Below are 17656 nucleotides of genomic sequence, written 5' to 3' on the forward strand. Positions count from 1 at the left end.
TGGTTTGTGGTGAGCCAGGATTCCACCCCAGGGAGCCTGGCTCTACTTCTCAGCACACAGCCTCTCCCAGTGACTGCTGGACTGTCCCTCAGTGGGTACCAACGGCCCCTTCCCTCTGCTTCCTGAGATAGGAGTTCCACCAACTCACATGCCTGCCTTGTTCAGAAGCCTGGAAAATGCCTGGCTTTCAGGGAAACCCCAGCAACAGCCAGGGTGAGGTTCTCCTGGGGTCAGCTGAGCAAACTTCTCTCCCACTGGCTTCCTGGAGTGCTTACCTTGCCCACATTTTTCTGGCTGAAAACAGAAAACATTACTCAGGTAACCCACACTTCAGCCAGGGGTCATGGACATCTGCTAACTACTGTGGTCTGCAGACCTCACCTTAAATTCATCTTTTGTAAAAGGCCACTCCCCACCATGACTATCCCATGACATGGCACACTGAGAGCTAAGAACTATGGTCCTAGTTGCAGCTACTACTAAGTAGCTGTATGACCATTAGCGATGCACTATAATACTGGAATGGGGGATAGACCATGTTCTTCTGATGCAGTTTCTCAACCTATAGATATTTGGGGTCAGAAAAGTCTTTTTTTTTGGCAGGGGGGCTGTCCTGGGCATTGTAGGATGTTTAGCATTATCCCTTGCCTCTGCTTACTAGATGCAATGACACGTCTTCATCCACCTGCCTGTGAGGACCAAAAATGTCTTCAGACACCACCGAAGTCCACCTGGGGGATGAAATCACTAATAGTTGAAAACCACTGCTCTAAAGGAGTAGTTAAAAACAAACAAACAACAAAAAACCACAGGCTTCGCCCCTGTAAATTGGGGTAGGGTAAAAACTCTTGCTCTTTATGATAGGCTGGGTAGCCCCTCACAAGATTATCCAGCCCAAAATGTCAATAGCACCAAGATTGAGAGACCTGCTTTAGAGGTAAGCAGGAACAGCTACCTGTGATCTATGGTGTGAGATATTAAGTCGCAGCCAGCGAACTCCGCGATTTGATTTGCCACACCTCCACCCCCACTACTTTTGAAAGTCAAAGACAGACAGCACACAGTGTTGGAAAACAAACCAAACTTGCTGACTTCAAAACTCAACAGTGATAATGAGGAACCAGTTATCAAGAGCCACCTTTTAAACCGGAAGTATCTGAAAAAAGGAAGCCAGTTTTCTGGGGTTCCTGAGCTCTTTTAGTACATCAGATCTCCTTACTACGGCTGCCAGATTTTGAGAAAACTGTTGTGGTTTGTGTTGTTTTGAGTCTCCCTGGAAAAGGGTCCCTAGCTGCCCTCAAACTCCTCAGGGTGCTAGAAAAGTTCAACTTTGAAAAGTGATGTTAAAAAAAAAAAAAATGTCGGCTTTGTCTGAGGAGCCTCAGAGAGAATTTTAATTCATTCAGGGGTAAAGAAAAAAGAGCTTCTTGGCCGCTCTCTGAAATAGAAATTTGACAATACAAAACAAATGGATGATTAGTAAAAGCTACAAAATATTCCTGCTACCATCAATTGTCTTCGGAGCAGGAAAGGGACTTGGTACTAAGATACTAAGTTGAACAAATGAGGCAAATTGTACCTGTCAATGTCAGTTAACTCAGCCAAAAATAATCTTACTAAGGTTTTAATCAGTACTTTACTCCCATACTTTCATCCCCTATCTGAAGATTAATGGCACATAGTAGGTGCTCAAAAAATATCAGTTGAGATTCCCTTGAGGTCCCTAATTCCCCATCCCATGAGAATGACTGCCATGACCCTTTAGTGGATGTAAAGTACCTATTTCTAGAGCCTCATCTCACCAGACAGCTGAAAGGTGTCGTAGTCTCAATTTCCCACATAGTAACTATACCCACAGTAGGTTCTCAAAAAACATTAAACTCTTATCTCTTGGGGGTTCTGTTGAATCTTTCTGCTTCCAAGATATTCTCCCCTCTCATTAACTCCAGAGTTGAAAGCTACCCCTCACTAATGTAGTAAAGAGCCCAAGTGAACTATCTATATTCCAAGATTGTATGTCACCAGTCTGTGTGTGTTAAAATAATCGGTTAATGGCTAAAGGAAGGCATGTATACTTCATTTCACTTCCATGGTTAATCCTGATTATCAAGCTTAAGAGACAAAAATCCTGTATCTTGTATACTATTTATAGCTCAATTAATCAAAAGAATCCTCTAACTCGGCAGACAGGACAAATCCCTTGATTGCTGGAGGACAGTAAACACCCTTTTTCTCTCTCCCCCTCTCTCCCTGCCTCCCTTTCCCCTCAGGATCAGTCTCACGCCAAGCCTCAGGCCTTGCTGAGGGAACAGCTCACTGTCTTTCCCTCCAAGGGTCCCTCCACCCTTGGATACCCACCCCTTCAACCCAGTACCAGCACCCCCCCAGCTGCCTCTCACCCTCTTCCACTTCCTGCAGCCCTTGCTCTGCTTCTTTTCCCAGGAAGGTCCACTCCTTCATTCTTGGACTCACTGAACACCTCACCAGTGGCCATAAACTGGCTATAAAGGTGAACAGCTAGGATTCTCCCTGCCCTGTAACTACCAACTCCAATGTATGATGGAATGGTGACCAGGTGTGACATTTAGAGGAATGGTGATTCAAGTCTTCGGGAATGCAGATAGAGAAGATGAGGCTGAGGTGAGGGGTGGGGTCAGGGAGCAATCAGTATGCAGTCTTTTTTTTTTTTGGAGGAATATTTGATTTACAATGTTGCCTTAGTTTCTGGTATACAGTAAAGTGATTCAGTTATACATACATATATACATATTCTTTTTCATATTCTTTTCCATTATGGTTTATTACAGGATGTTGAATATAGTCCCCTGTGCTATATAGTAGGACCTTATTGTTTATCTTTTTTTTTTTTTTTTTTTTTTTGCGGTATGCGGGCCTCTCACTGTTGTGGCCTCTCCCGTTGCGGAGCACAGGCTCAGACGTGCAGGCTCAGTGGCAATGGCTCACGGGCCTAGCCGCTCCGCGGCATGCGGGATCTTCCTGGACCGGGGCACGAACCCGTATCCCCTGCATCGGCAGGCGGACTCTCAACCACTGTGCCACCAGGGAAGCCCCTGTTTATCTATTTTATATATAGTAGTTTGTATCTGCTAATCCCAAACTCCTAATGTATTCTTCCCCCACCCCCTTTCCCCTTTGGTAACCATTAGTTTGTTTTCTATGTCTGTGAGTCTGTTTCTGTTTCATAAATAAGTTCATTTGTGTCATATTAGATTCCACATATAAGTTATAGTACACAGTCTTCTGAAATGATCCAGTCTGGCTCCAGAAAGAGACTGGAAACACACCCTAGGAGGCCTCTGAAGTAACCCAGAGACCAGCTGACCAAGGTAAAGCAATCAGAAAGGAAAGTCAGTGAAATGGGTCCAGGGCTCCCAGTCAGAATAATCAGAGGGTACTGGTGCCACTAATCTGACCAAGAGAAGAGCTACCTGCATTTCTGGACATGCTGGGTGAGGGTGCTGCCAGCATCCAAGAGTGAACACAGACACGGGCCAGGATGGGGTCTTCTGATGGTCCCAGAGGCAGGGTGTGTGGTCAAGAGCATGGGCCTCTGGAGCCCAAATGCATGGCTTCAATTTCCAGCCTTTACAAAAAAGCTAGTGACCTTGAACAAGTCACTCTGTGCCTCAGCTCCTTACCAGTAAAACAGGGATGCTGATAATAGTATCTACTTCATGGTGTTGTTATGAATGTTAATAAGCTAACATATGTAAAGAGCTTAAAACCACCTGGTACACAGTAAATGCTATATGTGTTTGCTCTTGAGTTTCAAAGTGTCAATCAGCACAAAACACTAGGCTTGTCTATCAGGGGACAAGTGATTCTGATGGGGCTAGTTTTGGGCAGGTGAACCTAAACTTTCCCTGCCTCAGACTACAACCCAGATTATGTAAAATAATAGGGATTTCAGAAGAGTTCAAATCAAGGCCTTTTCAAAAGACTGTAAAACTAAAGCTTCAACCTTCTCTCCTAATTCTTCCTTCTAGTAGCAACTTTAAAAGATCCTTCCATAATATTCTCTCTGATTCTCTCCCTATTTCCTAACTGCTGCTGGAAACAGGCAGCTTTGCTCACCTAAACTGGGAGGCCAAGTCCCAGCTTCCACACCTGCTGAGTTAAGGCCTGACTCAATTCTGCCCCCATTGGTAATTTGGAGGAAATACACCCAAGTGTCCCTGAGACACTTGACAGGCTGCAAATGTAGAGAAGACTACAAGAAAGACCTTTTCACATGGCTGTGCTTAATCATCACAACTCCCCAAAGTGAAGAAGGTTGCTGTTGTCATCCCTGTTTTACAAAGAAATTGGCGGTCCAAAGAAGCAAAGTGACTTGCTCAGAGTCCTGTGGTTAATAAACCACAAAACAGAGATTAGAACTCATTTCTACATACCCTGGTTAATTCTCTTTCCAGTTTGGGACTAAAGCTATGACCCCTCCCCATTCCAGGCCAGGAAGGTTCCAGTCCTAGCCTCTATCCTCTGGTTTCGGGGAGGGTAAATTTGTGGTCCTAGGTTCCTTCCTCTGGACAGGGGGTGAGTAAATTTAAATGTCCTGGGGCAATATTCAACCAACTGAGAAGACCTCTCCTGAATTAATGGTCCTCCAGCTTTGTATTCTAGGACTTGCCAAGAGATGACTGTCACAAGGGTTAACTCACTTCTTGAGCAAAGAAGTCCAACGAAGTTGCCAAGGTCCTGCCGGATCACAGACACGTTCTTAAATAAACTGAATTAAAGTGCAGAGCAGAGCCTTATCCCAGGATTGAGTTAGAAGGTAACAGCCACTTACAAGCAGACTAACACTCAACTAAACCAGCAGCCCTCTGCTCCCTACTCCAGTCTGAGGCTAAGTAATGTCACGGTATTTTGGGGTTCATCTACCACGGCTTTGAAAACACTGCGATGGCAACCCACCTTCCTCTCCTTTGCTCTCAGGATCCCCAGAATGGGAGTATGAGCAGGTCGCCCCACATAAAGATAACGTCAAAACATTTGCCCAAAAATGTGTTCCCATTGAGATACAGAAATTTCAAGTATGTAATTGAGCAACGCTCTGTCATTGACTCACAGATCTGGACACCCTCCACCCCCGCCCCAGCCCACCCTCTCGTCTCAAGTCCTAGCTGAGGCCCAGGGCCAGGAGCCAATCCCGAAATCCCGAGCGTTTCAGAAACTCAATTCTCCCCAGAGAGCGCCTGGGGCCCAGCCTAGCCCCACCCACTCTCCATACCCAGAGGCACAGAGAGCGAGGCTCCCCGGCGGGGCCAGAGGCTTTGTCTTACGTAAAAGACCTGGCCCGAGCAAGAGCTCGGACTTAGGCGCGGTGCTGCTGAGACAGAAGCGGGCAGACAGGTCAGGGCTCACGACAGGGAAAAGCTCGTTTTCAGAAGGACAAAAATCTCCAGGAAGACGGCAAAGAGGGGAAAAGGGGGTGTTGGTCCTCTCGGAGAAACTTTTAGGTACACCAGAAGTAATATCCAAAGTCCACCCCCCATTTGGGGGCGGGCCCGAAGATGGGGTACTCAAGGCAGGGCGGCCCCGAGGCAGGCGCTGGGAATGGGCGTGGGGGGGGGGGGCGTACGCCCCTCGCGGAGCCACAGTTCCGGGCGCCTCAGTTCCGGGAAAGGGGTGCGGCGGGCGGAGTTTCTCTGACCCTTTCCCAGCTTCTTCCCTCGTGGTCTTCTCCCCAAGCCCACCTCCGCAAGGCCGTGAGGAACGCTAGGGGGAATCGTAGGTCCCCAAAATGTGGTCCTTTAGCGCGGGAGGAACCCAGGCAACCCCGCGCGGCAGCGGAGCCTTCCCCCAACTCACCCCCCCGCCACGATTCTCCCCACGTGCTCTGGCCGGAACTCTGGCAGCGAAAGGGGGCTCCTCCCACGTGGGCCCAGCAGTCAAAGACTACGTGCCGGGTGGCCCGCCCCTCCAAAAAAAAAAAAAGCGCGAGCGCGCGCAGGGCCGCAGAGAGGGAGAGCCGCGCGGTGCGCGAGCCCCGGAGCCTCGCACGCGCGCACACGTCTGCCCGTGCCTAGCGGACGTGGCTCCTCCAGCCCAGGACTTTCCCCGCCGCGCTGATATTTTCCGCGTCCACGGCCCGGAATGGGAAGGAAGCGGGTCCCCGCAGGGTCTAAGAGGAGAGTCCCAGCCGGCCGGGACCCCGGAGAGAGGGCCGGGGACAAAGCAATGTTGTCAGGCGAGCCAGCCGCCCCCGCCCGCGCTTACTTACCTTCTGCACTTGGTCATGGTTGAGCTCCGTAAAGAAGTAGGCGAGCAGATGCGAGGCGATCATCCTGCTGCGGCCCGACAGCGCCGAGATGGGAAACCGAGGCTGGAGCGCTTGCGGGGGAGGAGGGCGGCGCGGTCTGACCGCTTTGTCCGGGCTTGGAGGCCCGGTTGGGAGCGATGAGTCCGGGAGGTACACAAAGAAGGCACACGATGGCGCGCCCAGCTGGAGAGTTTCGGGACTCTAAAAACAGGTTTTGATAGTCACAACTGCTGAAGGACCAAGAATCACTCCCAGCGACGTGCTGGGATGCCCCCACTGTCAAGGTACTAACTTCAGCCACAGAATCACTAAGGCTCAACTTGAGAAGAATAGCAGCTTGGCTCCACTAGGGCGACAGGACCTCTCCGGCTCACACGCGCGCTGCTCTCGCCAGCGGATCTTCTCGGCTCGGTGACACGCTGGTGCTAGCGGCGGTCCGGGACTCCTGCGCTGGAGTTTCGTGCAACAATGTGGCTTATTGAGGGGTTGCCGGCTCGCGGGCCGCCGGGTCAGTGACGCGCGCACGCCCATTGGCTGCGCCGGGAGGGTGTGTGTGCCCACGGGCCGCCCGCCGCCGCGGTGCAGCCAGTCAGAGCGGACGGCCCGCGGGCGCGGCCGCTCAGACACCCGAGCCGGCAAGCTGGAGGGGCGCACCCGGGGCAGGGGGAGGGGCCAGGCAGCATGGATGAGACGTGTGGTCCGTGGCAACAGGCTGGGGCGGAAAGGCGCATGAGCCACCGCCGCGTCAGGCCCAGCTATGGGGGGGGGGCGCATAATCACAGACCCGGAGTGTGGGGTGACTGGAAAGTCGGGTCACCGGACTTGAACACGCCCTGGGCGGGGAGAGAAACACTGTCTGGCATCTCGGGGTCATGTGAGGGGCCCCCGCTACTGGGTCACATTTCTGAAGCATCTTAGTTCTCACCTATTGTGGCTCCAGGCGTCCGCGCAATGCTGATGCAAAGTGAGCCACCGCAACTGCTGCTCACTTTATGCCAGGCACCACAAAACTGAATGGACGTGAGTTTTACTAACCTTGTTTTACAGATGAGGAAACGGAGCCCTTAAGAGACTTGCCCAAGGTCACACAGTTAATGAGTGGCAGGTAAGGGAAGAAACCCACGTCCGTCTTTGAGGCCCTATTCTTTTCCCTATTATCCCATCCTGCCACTGTAAGAGCCGGGAAGTAAAAAGCAGGAAAAGAACTTTGTCTGCAGCTGTGGGACTGACGCGTGGGTGAAACTGGGTGGGTGATAAGTGCGTAACCAAATGATCCTGGACGTGTGTGGGGTGGGGTGGCTTATGGATGCTGAGAGGGGTAGGAGCCACAGCCACAGCTAATGCCCGGCATCAAACGTTTTCTTTTTTTCCTTTTTTTTTTTTCTAATTTTATTGAAGTATAGTTGATTTACAATGCTGTGTTCATTTCTGCTGTACAGCAAAGTGATGCAGTTATATATTCTTTTTCATATTCTTTTCCATTATGGTTCATCACAGGGTATTGAATCGAGTTCCCTGTGCTATACAGTAGGACCTTGTTGTTTATCCATCCTATATATAATAGTTTGCATCTGCTAACCCCAGACTCCCGATCCTTCCCCCCTCCCCCCGACCTGCAACCACAAGTCTGTTCTCTGTATCTGAGTCTGTTTCTGTTCCATAGATATGTTCATTTGTATCGTATTTTAGCTTACATACATAAGTGATATCATGTATTTGTCTTTCTCTTTCTGACTTACTTCACTTAGCACGAGAATCTCTAGGTCTACCCATGTTGCTGCAAATGGCATTATTTCATTCATTTTTATGGCTGAGTAGTATTCCATTGTATATACATACCATATCTTCTTTATCCATTCATCTATAGATGGACATTAAGGTTTTTTCCATGTCTTGGCTATTGTAAATAGTGCTGCAATGAACATCGGGGTGCATGTATCTTTTCAAATTATAGTTTTGTCTGGGTATATGTCCAGGAGTGGGATTGCTGGATCATATGCTGGCACCAGACTTTTATACATGGTGGAAGCCAGCAAGAGTGAGTGCAGCCTATGGGAGACTGGTGACTGTGCAGAATAGCAAGCCTGGGGTTGGAAAGGTCGCAGGGGAGGGAAGGTGAAGGTTTGCAGTGTTCTCCTGAGGAGTTTCTCCTTCTCTCATAAACAGTGGGGTGCTATCTGCAATGTATAATAATAATAATAAAACACAATATTAAATGTTCATTGTTGGAAAATAAGAATATACAAACAGAAAAAAACATAAACCTCCATGATCTAGCCTCTCAGCAAAACTCTTGAAAGCTATGTACCCTTGCCAACTACACATTCTCGCCCCTCCCTCCCTTACTCCAATCAGACTTGGGTCCAAAACTGCTTTGGTCATAGTCACCGTAATGACCTACAAAGTGCCAAATCCTCTGTTCCTTTCTCTTTTCTTTTTTAATTTAACTTAATTTTTTATTTGATGTATAGTTGATTTACAATGTCATGTTAGTTTCAGGTGTATGGCACAGTGATTCAGTTTTGTGTGTGTGTGTGTGTGTGTGTGTGTGTGTGTGTATTCTTTTTCAGATTCTTTTCCCTTATAGGTTATTACAAAATATTGAGTATAGTCCCCTGTGCCACACAGCAGTAGGTCCTTGTTGGTTATCTATTCCTATCTCTTTTATACCCTTGTCTTACTCCACCTCTCAGGGATGTTGTGCACAGTTGACCAAATCCCTCATCTGAACACACCATCCTCTGCTAAGCCAGGGAAGCTCTACCCTCCTGGTTTCCCTCTAACCTCACTCTCCAGGCTCCTCAACCCCCATTTTCATTAAATGGTAAATGCTGGCATATTCCATGGCTGATCTAGTTACACTCTCTCCCTAGCGTTCCCTGCCAGCCCCATGACAGTTATATCATTTACACGCTGATGACTCACAAATGTAAATCTACAGCGAGGACCTCTCCCAGAGTTCCAGACTTATTTGTCATCTCCGACTGAAGTGACTAGCATCTCCCACTTAACATGTCCAAAGCTGAACTCAACTTTTCTTCCCAAATCTATTCCTTTCCTGGTTGTCTCAGCAAATTGTATCACCATCCCCCCTAAATAATCCTTGATTCCTTCCTCCCACTCACCTTCATATCCAGTTAATCCATCAGCAGTCAGTTTGATCCCTAAAATAGATCCTATTAATTGACCTCTTCTCTCTGTGTCCTCGGACATCTCCTAGCCAAGCCACCAGCAACTCAGCCAGAGCCAATACCACATTGTCCTACCTTGCCCCCTGCTTCCATTCATGCCTACCTCCACCCTGACCCCTATAGTCAGTTCTTTACTCAGGGGCCAGAGTGACCTGTAAAATATAAACCATTCTGTGTCTCTCCCGGGCTCAAGTTTAATGTCTTCCAAACTTAGAATAAAATTCAAACTCCTGACAATGGCCTCTAAGTCTTTATATGATATGGCCTCTGCCTCCCTGTCCACCCCACTCTACACTACTTTCCCCAGTACACTGCTTGGCACTCACACTAGTATGTTTTCCTCGAAAATTGCAAACTCTTTCCCACCCAAGGGCCTTAACTCTTCCTTTTTCTTCTTTCTGAAATATTCTTCTCCAGATCTGTGTCCAGCTGTCTCTTCCTCCATATTGAGGTTCAAGCAAAATATCACCTCCTCAGAGGACTTTCCCCTGACCAGTTTATCTCAAGGAGTTCCCCAAGTCACTATCACATAACTCTGATTTCCTATTGATTTTCCATATATTCTTTAGGGCCTATGCTGTACCTATGCCGTTTCCTCATATCCACAGGGCCTAAAATGGTGCCTGTCACCTGGCACCAATAAATATTTGTTGGATAAATGAATAGAAAAAATCTTAGAGATAACCATTTTTCACATTTTTTATAACAATTCATACACCCAACATCTCTCACCTGATTGCAACAGTCTCATAACTGGGCTTCCCCCTTTAGATATAGAAACACCATAGATATATAGGTTTAGCTATCCAACAGAGATTCTTAGGGAAGTGATGTGATCTGATTTGCTTTTTTAGGGCAATAATTGCCCTCCATGTGGATACAGGGGAAGGAGATCAGAGACCAGAGGCAGAAAGAGGCTGAAGCTGAAAGATAGGACCAGGGCCTGAACGAAGGTAAGGGTGGGTAGGGAAGTCAGGCTATAAGTTTAGATGTTTCAAAGTCTGAGGTGGAATTGATGGCTTTGGCTAGGAGTGGGGAGGAAAAAGAGGATACCTACTGCTTAGAAATACTTGGAAACCCAATAGTCCAGTGCTACAAAACCTGTTGACCCCAGGCAGATGGGACCAAACCCAGTGGGTCATGTTAGCTATGATCGCTTCGCCACACACTAATTTTAGAGCCTTTTCCCCACTCCCCTCTTTGGTCCCATTTCATGAACCAGATAATAATCACAAGGTAATTTAAGTGCATATTATCTCTTACAAAGCTCCCAATCCTGGGAGGTGGCTGGAGTAGGTATTGTTATAAGCCCCAACTTATACATGGGAAACTAAAAGGTATTACTCACTCAAGGCTGAGACTTACATCTTTGACTTTTCTGACTCCAAACTCCACGCCTGGAATTTATTATTTATAGATCCTTAGATCTCTCTCTCTCTCTCTCTCTCTCTCTCTCTCTCACAGACACATACACACACAGAGAGAGACACACACAAATGTTGAAGAGTAATAACACATCCATGTAATTTACATTCCACAACCCCAAGAGAGAAATCAATCAGCAAATATTTATTTATTTATTTATTTATTTATTTATTTTTTTGCGGTACGCAGGCCTCTCACTGCTATGGCCTCTCCCGTTGCGGAGCACAGGCTCCGGACGCGCAGGCTCAGCAGCCATGGCTCACGGGCCTAGCCGCTCCGCAGCATGTGGGATCCTCCCGAACCAGGGCACGAATCCGTGTCCCCTGCATCGGCAGGCGGACTCTCAACCACTGCGCCACCAGGGAAGCCCAGCAAATATTTATTAAACAAACCCTTGCTATGTTCAGGACAGTCTGTTTTTACACAAGGCTGGCTCTTGCCTCACATAGGACTGACCTGAGCCTGACTGTTAGGCTTCAGGGAGCTGCCCTGGGAAGAGGCCACTTTGCTAAGAGACCTCTACTTGCCAAATATTCCTTTTTCTAATTAGAATTTATCAAGTTTGCAACATGTTATAAGTAATGGGATTTCATGGAGAATTTTAAGACTGAGCGTGGGCCTGCCCTGAATATAAATATTAGGACTACTTGTATTGCATTGTCTTTAATGCTGGGCACTAATAATCTGCATAATCTCTTGTGTTTCACAGTTCAATGTATGAATTTGAGGGATTGGGGAAAAGAGGCATTTAGAAGCAATTAAAATTGAAAACTAGAAGCCACAGTGTACACAGCAATCTAATTTTATCTGTCACAGTTACAAACTGAACCCATTCAAACTAGTTTAAGCAGAAAAGGAGTTTACTGAAGAATCTATAGTCCCTTTCAGGATCTTCAGCAGGGCCAGAGACTCAGACTCAGAGGCTAGGCATCCAAGCATGTTGTGCAAGTTATACCATCAAACTCCACTGGTAAAAATGTTATCGTGGTGGCCACTGGGCTCAGACATCTCTGCCCAGCTCCTGATTCTGGGCATAGGATTTTACATCCAGGACGTGCCATAGACACCTTTGACAGTTAGATGTCTGTCTCTCATCATCCTTGCTAGAAGGCATTCTACACGGCACCCCTTTCTTTATGGTATTTGCTTCTGAACTGACATCTTACAGTTGGTTGCCAGAGCCTGGGCCACATGCCCAGGCTCGAGCTTCAAGGAAAGCTGGGGAAACAGGCCCATGGGGTCAGGAGTCACAACATGGAGAAGTCCTAAATTAAGAGGGTGTTCAAAGGGGCTGGGCAGGCCCAAAGATTGACAACACATCCACCGCACCCAACAGTCACTGAATGTGCTGCATTGCAAAGTTTAAGACAATCCACAGATTCAGTGCAATCCCTATCAAATACCAATGGCATTTTTCACAAAATGAAAAATTCTAAAATTTGTAGGGAAACACAAATAGCCAAAATGATCCTGAGAAAGAAGAAAAAAACTGAAGGTATCACGTGCCCTGATTTAAAACTATACCACAAAGCTACAGTCATCAAAACAGTATGAAAAACAAAACAAAACAAAACAAAACAGTATGTACTGGCACAAAAATATACACATAGATCAATGGAACATAATAGAAAGCCCAGAAATAAACCCACACTTATATGGTCAATTAATCTATGACAAAGGAAGCAAGCATATAAAGTGGAGAAAAGACAGCCTCTTCAATAAATGATGTTAGGAAAACTGGACAGCTACATGCAAAAGAATCAGACTGGACCACTTTCTCACACTACATACAAAAACTCAAACTGGATTCAAGACTTAAGTGTAAGACCATAAAATTCCTAGAAGAAAACACAGGCAGTACTCTCTTTGACATCAGTCTTGGCAATATTTTTTTTGGCTGTGTGTCCTTAGGCAAGGGAAACAAAAGCAAAAATAAACAAATGACACTACATCAAACTAAAAAGCTTTTGCACAGTGAAGGAAACTATCAACAGAACGAAAAGGCCATCTACTAAATGGGAGAATATATTTGCAAGCAATATATTTGATAAGGCGTTAATATCCAAAATATACAAAAACACACACAACTCAACAAACAATCCAATTTAAAAATGGGCAGAGGACCTAAATAGACATTTTTCTAAAGAAGACATACAGTAGGCTAACAGACACATGAAAAGATGATCAACATCACTAATCATCAGGGAAATGCAAATCAAATCCACAATGAGATATCACCTCACACCACCAGAATGGCTACCATCAAAAAGACAACAAATAGAGATGAGGGGAAGATGGCAGAAGAGTAAGACACAGAGATCACCTTCCTCCCCACAGATACACAAGAAATACATCTACAAGTGGAACAACTCCTACAGAACACCTACTGAATGCTGGCAGAAGACCTCAGACCTCCCAAAAGGCAAGAAAGTCCCCACGTACCTGGGTAGGGTAAAAGAAAAAAGAATAAACAGAGACAAAAGGATAGGGACAGGACCTGCACCAGTGGGAGAGAACCGTGAAGGCGGAAATGTTTCCACACACTAGGAAGCCCCTTCGTGGGCGGAGACTGCAGGTGGCGGAGGGGGAAAGCTTCGGAGCTGCGGAGGAGAGCACAGCTACAGGGGTGCGGAGGGCAAAGTGGAGAGATTCCCACACAGAGGATCGGTGCCAACCAGCCCTCACCAGCCGGAGAGACTTGTCTGCTCCTCCGCCGGGGCCGGCGGGGCTGGGAGCTGAGGCTCGGGCTTTGGTCGGAGTGCAGGGAGAGGACTGAGGTTGGCGGCGTGAACACAGCCTGAAGGGGGCTACTGCACCACGGCTAGCCGGGAGGGAGTCCGGGGAAAAGTCTGGAGCTGCCGAAGAGGCAAGAGACTTTCTTCCCTCTTTGTTTCCTGGTGCGTGAGGAGAGGGGTTTAAGAACGCTGCTTAAAGGAGCTCCAGAGAAGGGCACGAGCCGCAGCTAAAAGCACGGACCCCAGAGACTGACATGAGACGCTAAGACTGCTGCTGCCGCCACCAAGAAGCCTGTGTGCGAGCACAGGTCACTATCCACACCCCCCTTCCGGGGAGCCTGTGCAGCCTGCCACTGCCAGGGTCCCGGGATCCAGGGACAACTTCCCCGGGAGAACGCACGGTGCGCCCCAGGCTGGTGAAACATCACGCCAGCCTCTGCCACCGCAGGCTCACCCCGCACTCCGGACCCCTCCATCCCCCCGGCCTGAGTGAGCCAGAATCCCTGAAGCAGCTGCTCCTTTAACCCCGTCCTGTCTGAGCGAAGAACAGATGCCCTCCGGTGACCTACACGCAGATTCAGGGCCAAATCCAAAGCTAAGCCCCAGGAGCTGTGAGAACAAAGAAGAGAAAGGGAAATCCCTCCCAGCAGCCTCAGAAGCAGCGGATTAACGCTCCACAATCAACCTGATGTACCCTGCCTCTGTGGAATACATGAATAGACAACGAATCATCCCAAATTGAGGAGGTGGACTTTGAGAACAAGATTTATGCTTTCTTCCCCTTTTCCTCTTTTTGTGAGTGTGTATGTGTATGCTTCTGTGTGAGATTTTGTCTGTATAGCTTTGCTTCCACCATTTGTCCTAGGTTTCTATCTTTCCATTTTTTGGTTTTTGTTTTTTTCCTTAAAAAAATTTTTTTTTCTTAATAATTATTTTTTACTTAAATAACTTTATTTTATTTTATCTTACTTTTATTTTATGTTATCTTCTTTCTTTCTTTCCTTCCTTCCCTCCTTCCTTCCTTCGTTCCTTCCTCCCTCCCTCCCTCCTTTCTTTCTTCTTTCTTTCTTTCTTTCTTTCTACTTTTTCTCCCTTTCATTCTGAGCCGTGTAGATGAAAGGCTCTTGGTGCTTCAGCCAGGATTCAGTGCTGTGGCTCTGAGGTGGGAGAGCCAACTTCAGGACACTGGTCCACAAGAGACCTCCCAGCTCCACATAATATCAAATGGTGATAATCTCCCAGAGATCTCCATGTCAACACCAGCACCCAGCTTCACTCAACGACCAGCAAGCTACAGTGCTGGACACCCTATGCCAAACAACTAGCAAGACAGGAACACAACACCACCCATTAGCAGAGAGACTGCCTAAAATCATAATAAGTCCACAGACACCCCAAAACACACAACAAGACGTGGACCTGCCCACCAGAAAGACAAGATCCAGCCTCATCCACCAGAACACAGGCATTAGTCCCCTCCACAAGGAAGCCTACACAACCCACTGAACCAACTTTAGCCACTGGGGACAGACACCAAAAACAACGGGAACTACGAACCTGCAGCCTACAAAAAGGAGACCCCAAACACAGTAAGATAAACAAAATGAGAAGACAGAAAAACACACAGCACATAGAGAAGCAGGATAAAAACCCACCAGACCTAACAAATGAAGAGGAAATAGGCAGTCTACCTGGAAAAGAATTCAGAATAATGATAGTAAAGATGATACTAAATCTTGGAAATAGAATAGAGAAAATGCAAGAAACATTTAACAAGGACCTAGAAGAACTAAAGATGAAACAAGCAATGATGAACAACACAATAAATGAAATTAAAAATACTCTAGATGGGATCAATAGCAGAATAAATGAGGCAGAATAACGGATAAGTGACCTGGAAGATAAAATAGTGGAAATAACTACTGCAGAGCAGAATAAAGAAAAATGAATGAAAAGAACTGAGAACAGTCTCAGAGACTTCTGGGACAACATTAAATGCACCAACATTTGAATTATAGGGGTCCCAGAAGAAGAAGAGAAAAAGAAAGGGACGGAGAAAATATTTGAAGAGATTATAGTTGAAAACTTCCCTAATATGGGAAAGGAAATAGTTAATCAAGTTCAGGAAGCACAGAGAGTCCCATACAGGATAAATCCAAGGAGAAGTACGCCAAGACACATATTAATCAAATTGTCAAAAATTAAATACAAAGAAAACATATTAAAAGCAGCAAGAGAAAAACAACAAATAACACACAAGCAAATCCCCATAAGGTTAACAGCTGATCTTTTAGCAGAAACTCTGCAAACCAGAAGGGACAGGCAGGACATACTTAAAGTGATGAAGGAGAAAAACCTGCAACCAAGATTACTCTACCCAGCAAGGATCTCATTCAGATTTGATGGAGAAATTAAAACCTTTACAGACAAGCAAAACCTGAGAGAGTTCAGCACCACCAAACCAGCTTTACAACAAATGCTAAAGGAACTTCTCTAGGCAAGAAACACAAGAGGAGGAAAAGACCTACAAAAACAAACCCAAAACAATTAAGAAAATGGGAATATGAACATACATATCAATCATTACCTTAAATGTAAATGGACTAAATGCTCCCACCAAAAGACACAGTTTGCCTGAATGAATACAAGAACAAGACCCATATATATGCTGTCTACAGGACACCCACTTCAGACATAGAGACACATACAGACTGAAAATAAGGGGATGGAAAAAGATATTCCATGCAAAAGGAAACCAAAAGAAAGCTGATGTAGCAATTCTCATATAAGACAAAACAGACTTCAAAATAAAGACTATTAGAAGGGACAAAGAAGGACACTACATAATAATCAAGGGATCAATCCAAGAAGAAGATATAACAATTGTAAATGTTTATGCACCCAACATAGAAGCACCTCAGTACATAAGGCAAATACTAACAGCCGTAAAAGGGGAAATCGACAGTAACACATTCATAGTAGGGGATATTAAAACCCCACTTTCACCAATAGACAGATCATCCAAAATGAAAATAAATAAGGAAACACAAGCTTTAAATGATACATTAAACAAGATGGACTTAATTGATATTTATAGGACATTCCATCCAAAAACAACAGAATACACATTTTTCTCAAGTGCTCATGGAACATTCTCCAGGATAGATCATATCTTGGGTCACAAATCAAGCCTTGGTAAATTTAAGAGAATTGAAATTGTATCAAGTATCTTTTCTGAGCACAACGCTATGAGACTAGATATCAATTACAGGAAAAGATCTGTAAAAAATACAAACACATGGAGGCTAAACAATACACTACTTAATAACGAAGTGATCACTGAAGAAATCACAGAGGAAATCAAAAAATACCTAGAAACAAATGACAATGGAAACACGACGACCCAAAATCTATGGGATGCAGTAAAAGCAGTTCTAAGAGGGAAGTTTATAGCAATACAATCCTACCTTAAGAAGCAGGAAACATCTCGAATAAACAACCTAACCTTGCACCTAAAGCAATTGGAGAAAGAAGAACAAAAAACCCCGAAGTTATCAGAAGGAAAGAAATCATAAAAATCAGATCAGAAATAAATGAAAAAGAAATGAAGGAAATGATAGCACAGATCAATTAAAGTAAAAGCTGGTTCTTTGAGAAGATAAACAAAATTGATAAACCATTAGCCAGACTCATCAAGAAAAAAAGGGAGAAGACTCAAATCAATAGAATTAGAAATGAAAAAGGAGAAGTAACAACTGACACTGCAGAAATACAAAAGATCATGAGAGATTACTACAAGCAACTCTATGCCAATAAAATGGACAACCTGGAAGAAATGGACAAATTCTTAGAAATGCACAACCTGCCAAGACTGAATCAGGAAGAAATAGAAAATATGAACAGACCAATCACAAGCACTGAAATTGAAACTGTGATTAAAAATTTTCTAACAAACAAAAGCCCAGGACCAGATGGCTTCACAGTCGAATTCTATCAAACGTTTAGAGAAGAGCTAACACCTA

General features: G+C 45.7%; 1 protein-coding gene across 3 annotated transcripts in view; it reads right to left on the minus strand.

Moving 5' to 3' along the window:
• HK2 (hexokinase 2) overlaps positions 1–6749 on the minus strand; it is a 61559-nt gene extending 54810 nt beyond the window's left edge. For 2 of the 3 annotated variants that reach the window (XM_033400578.2, XM_004277122.4), the window contains exon 1: positions 6245–6748. In XM_033400578.2, the coding sequence (XP_033256469.1) occupies positions 6245–6307 (63 nt within the window). In that variant the 5' untranslated portion in view covers positions 6308–6748. Of the gene's footprint in view, positions 1–6244 lie in introns of all 3 variants that reach the window. The other variant, XM_033400579.2, reaches the window with a different exon arrangement.
• Positions 6750–17656: the final 10907 nt, after the last annotated feature.

This window comes from Orcinus orca, chromosome 13 (genome assembly GCF_937001465.1).
Source record: "Orcinus orca chromosome 13, mOrcOrc1.1, whole genome shotgun sequence".
NCBI lineage: Eukaryota > Metazoa > Chordata > Mammalia > Artiodactyla > Delphinidae > Orcinus > Orcinus orca.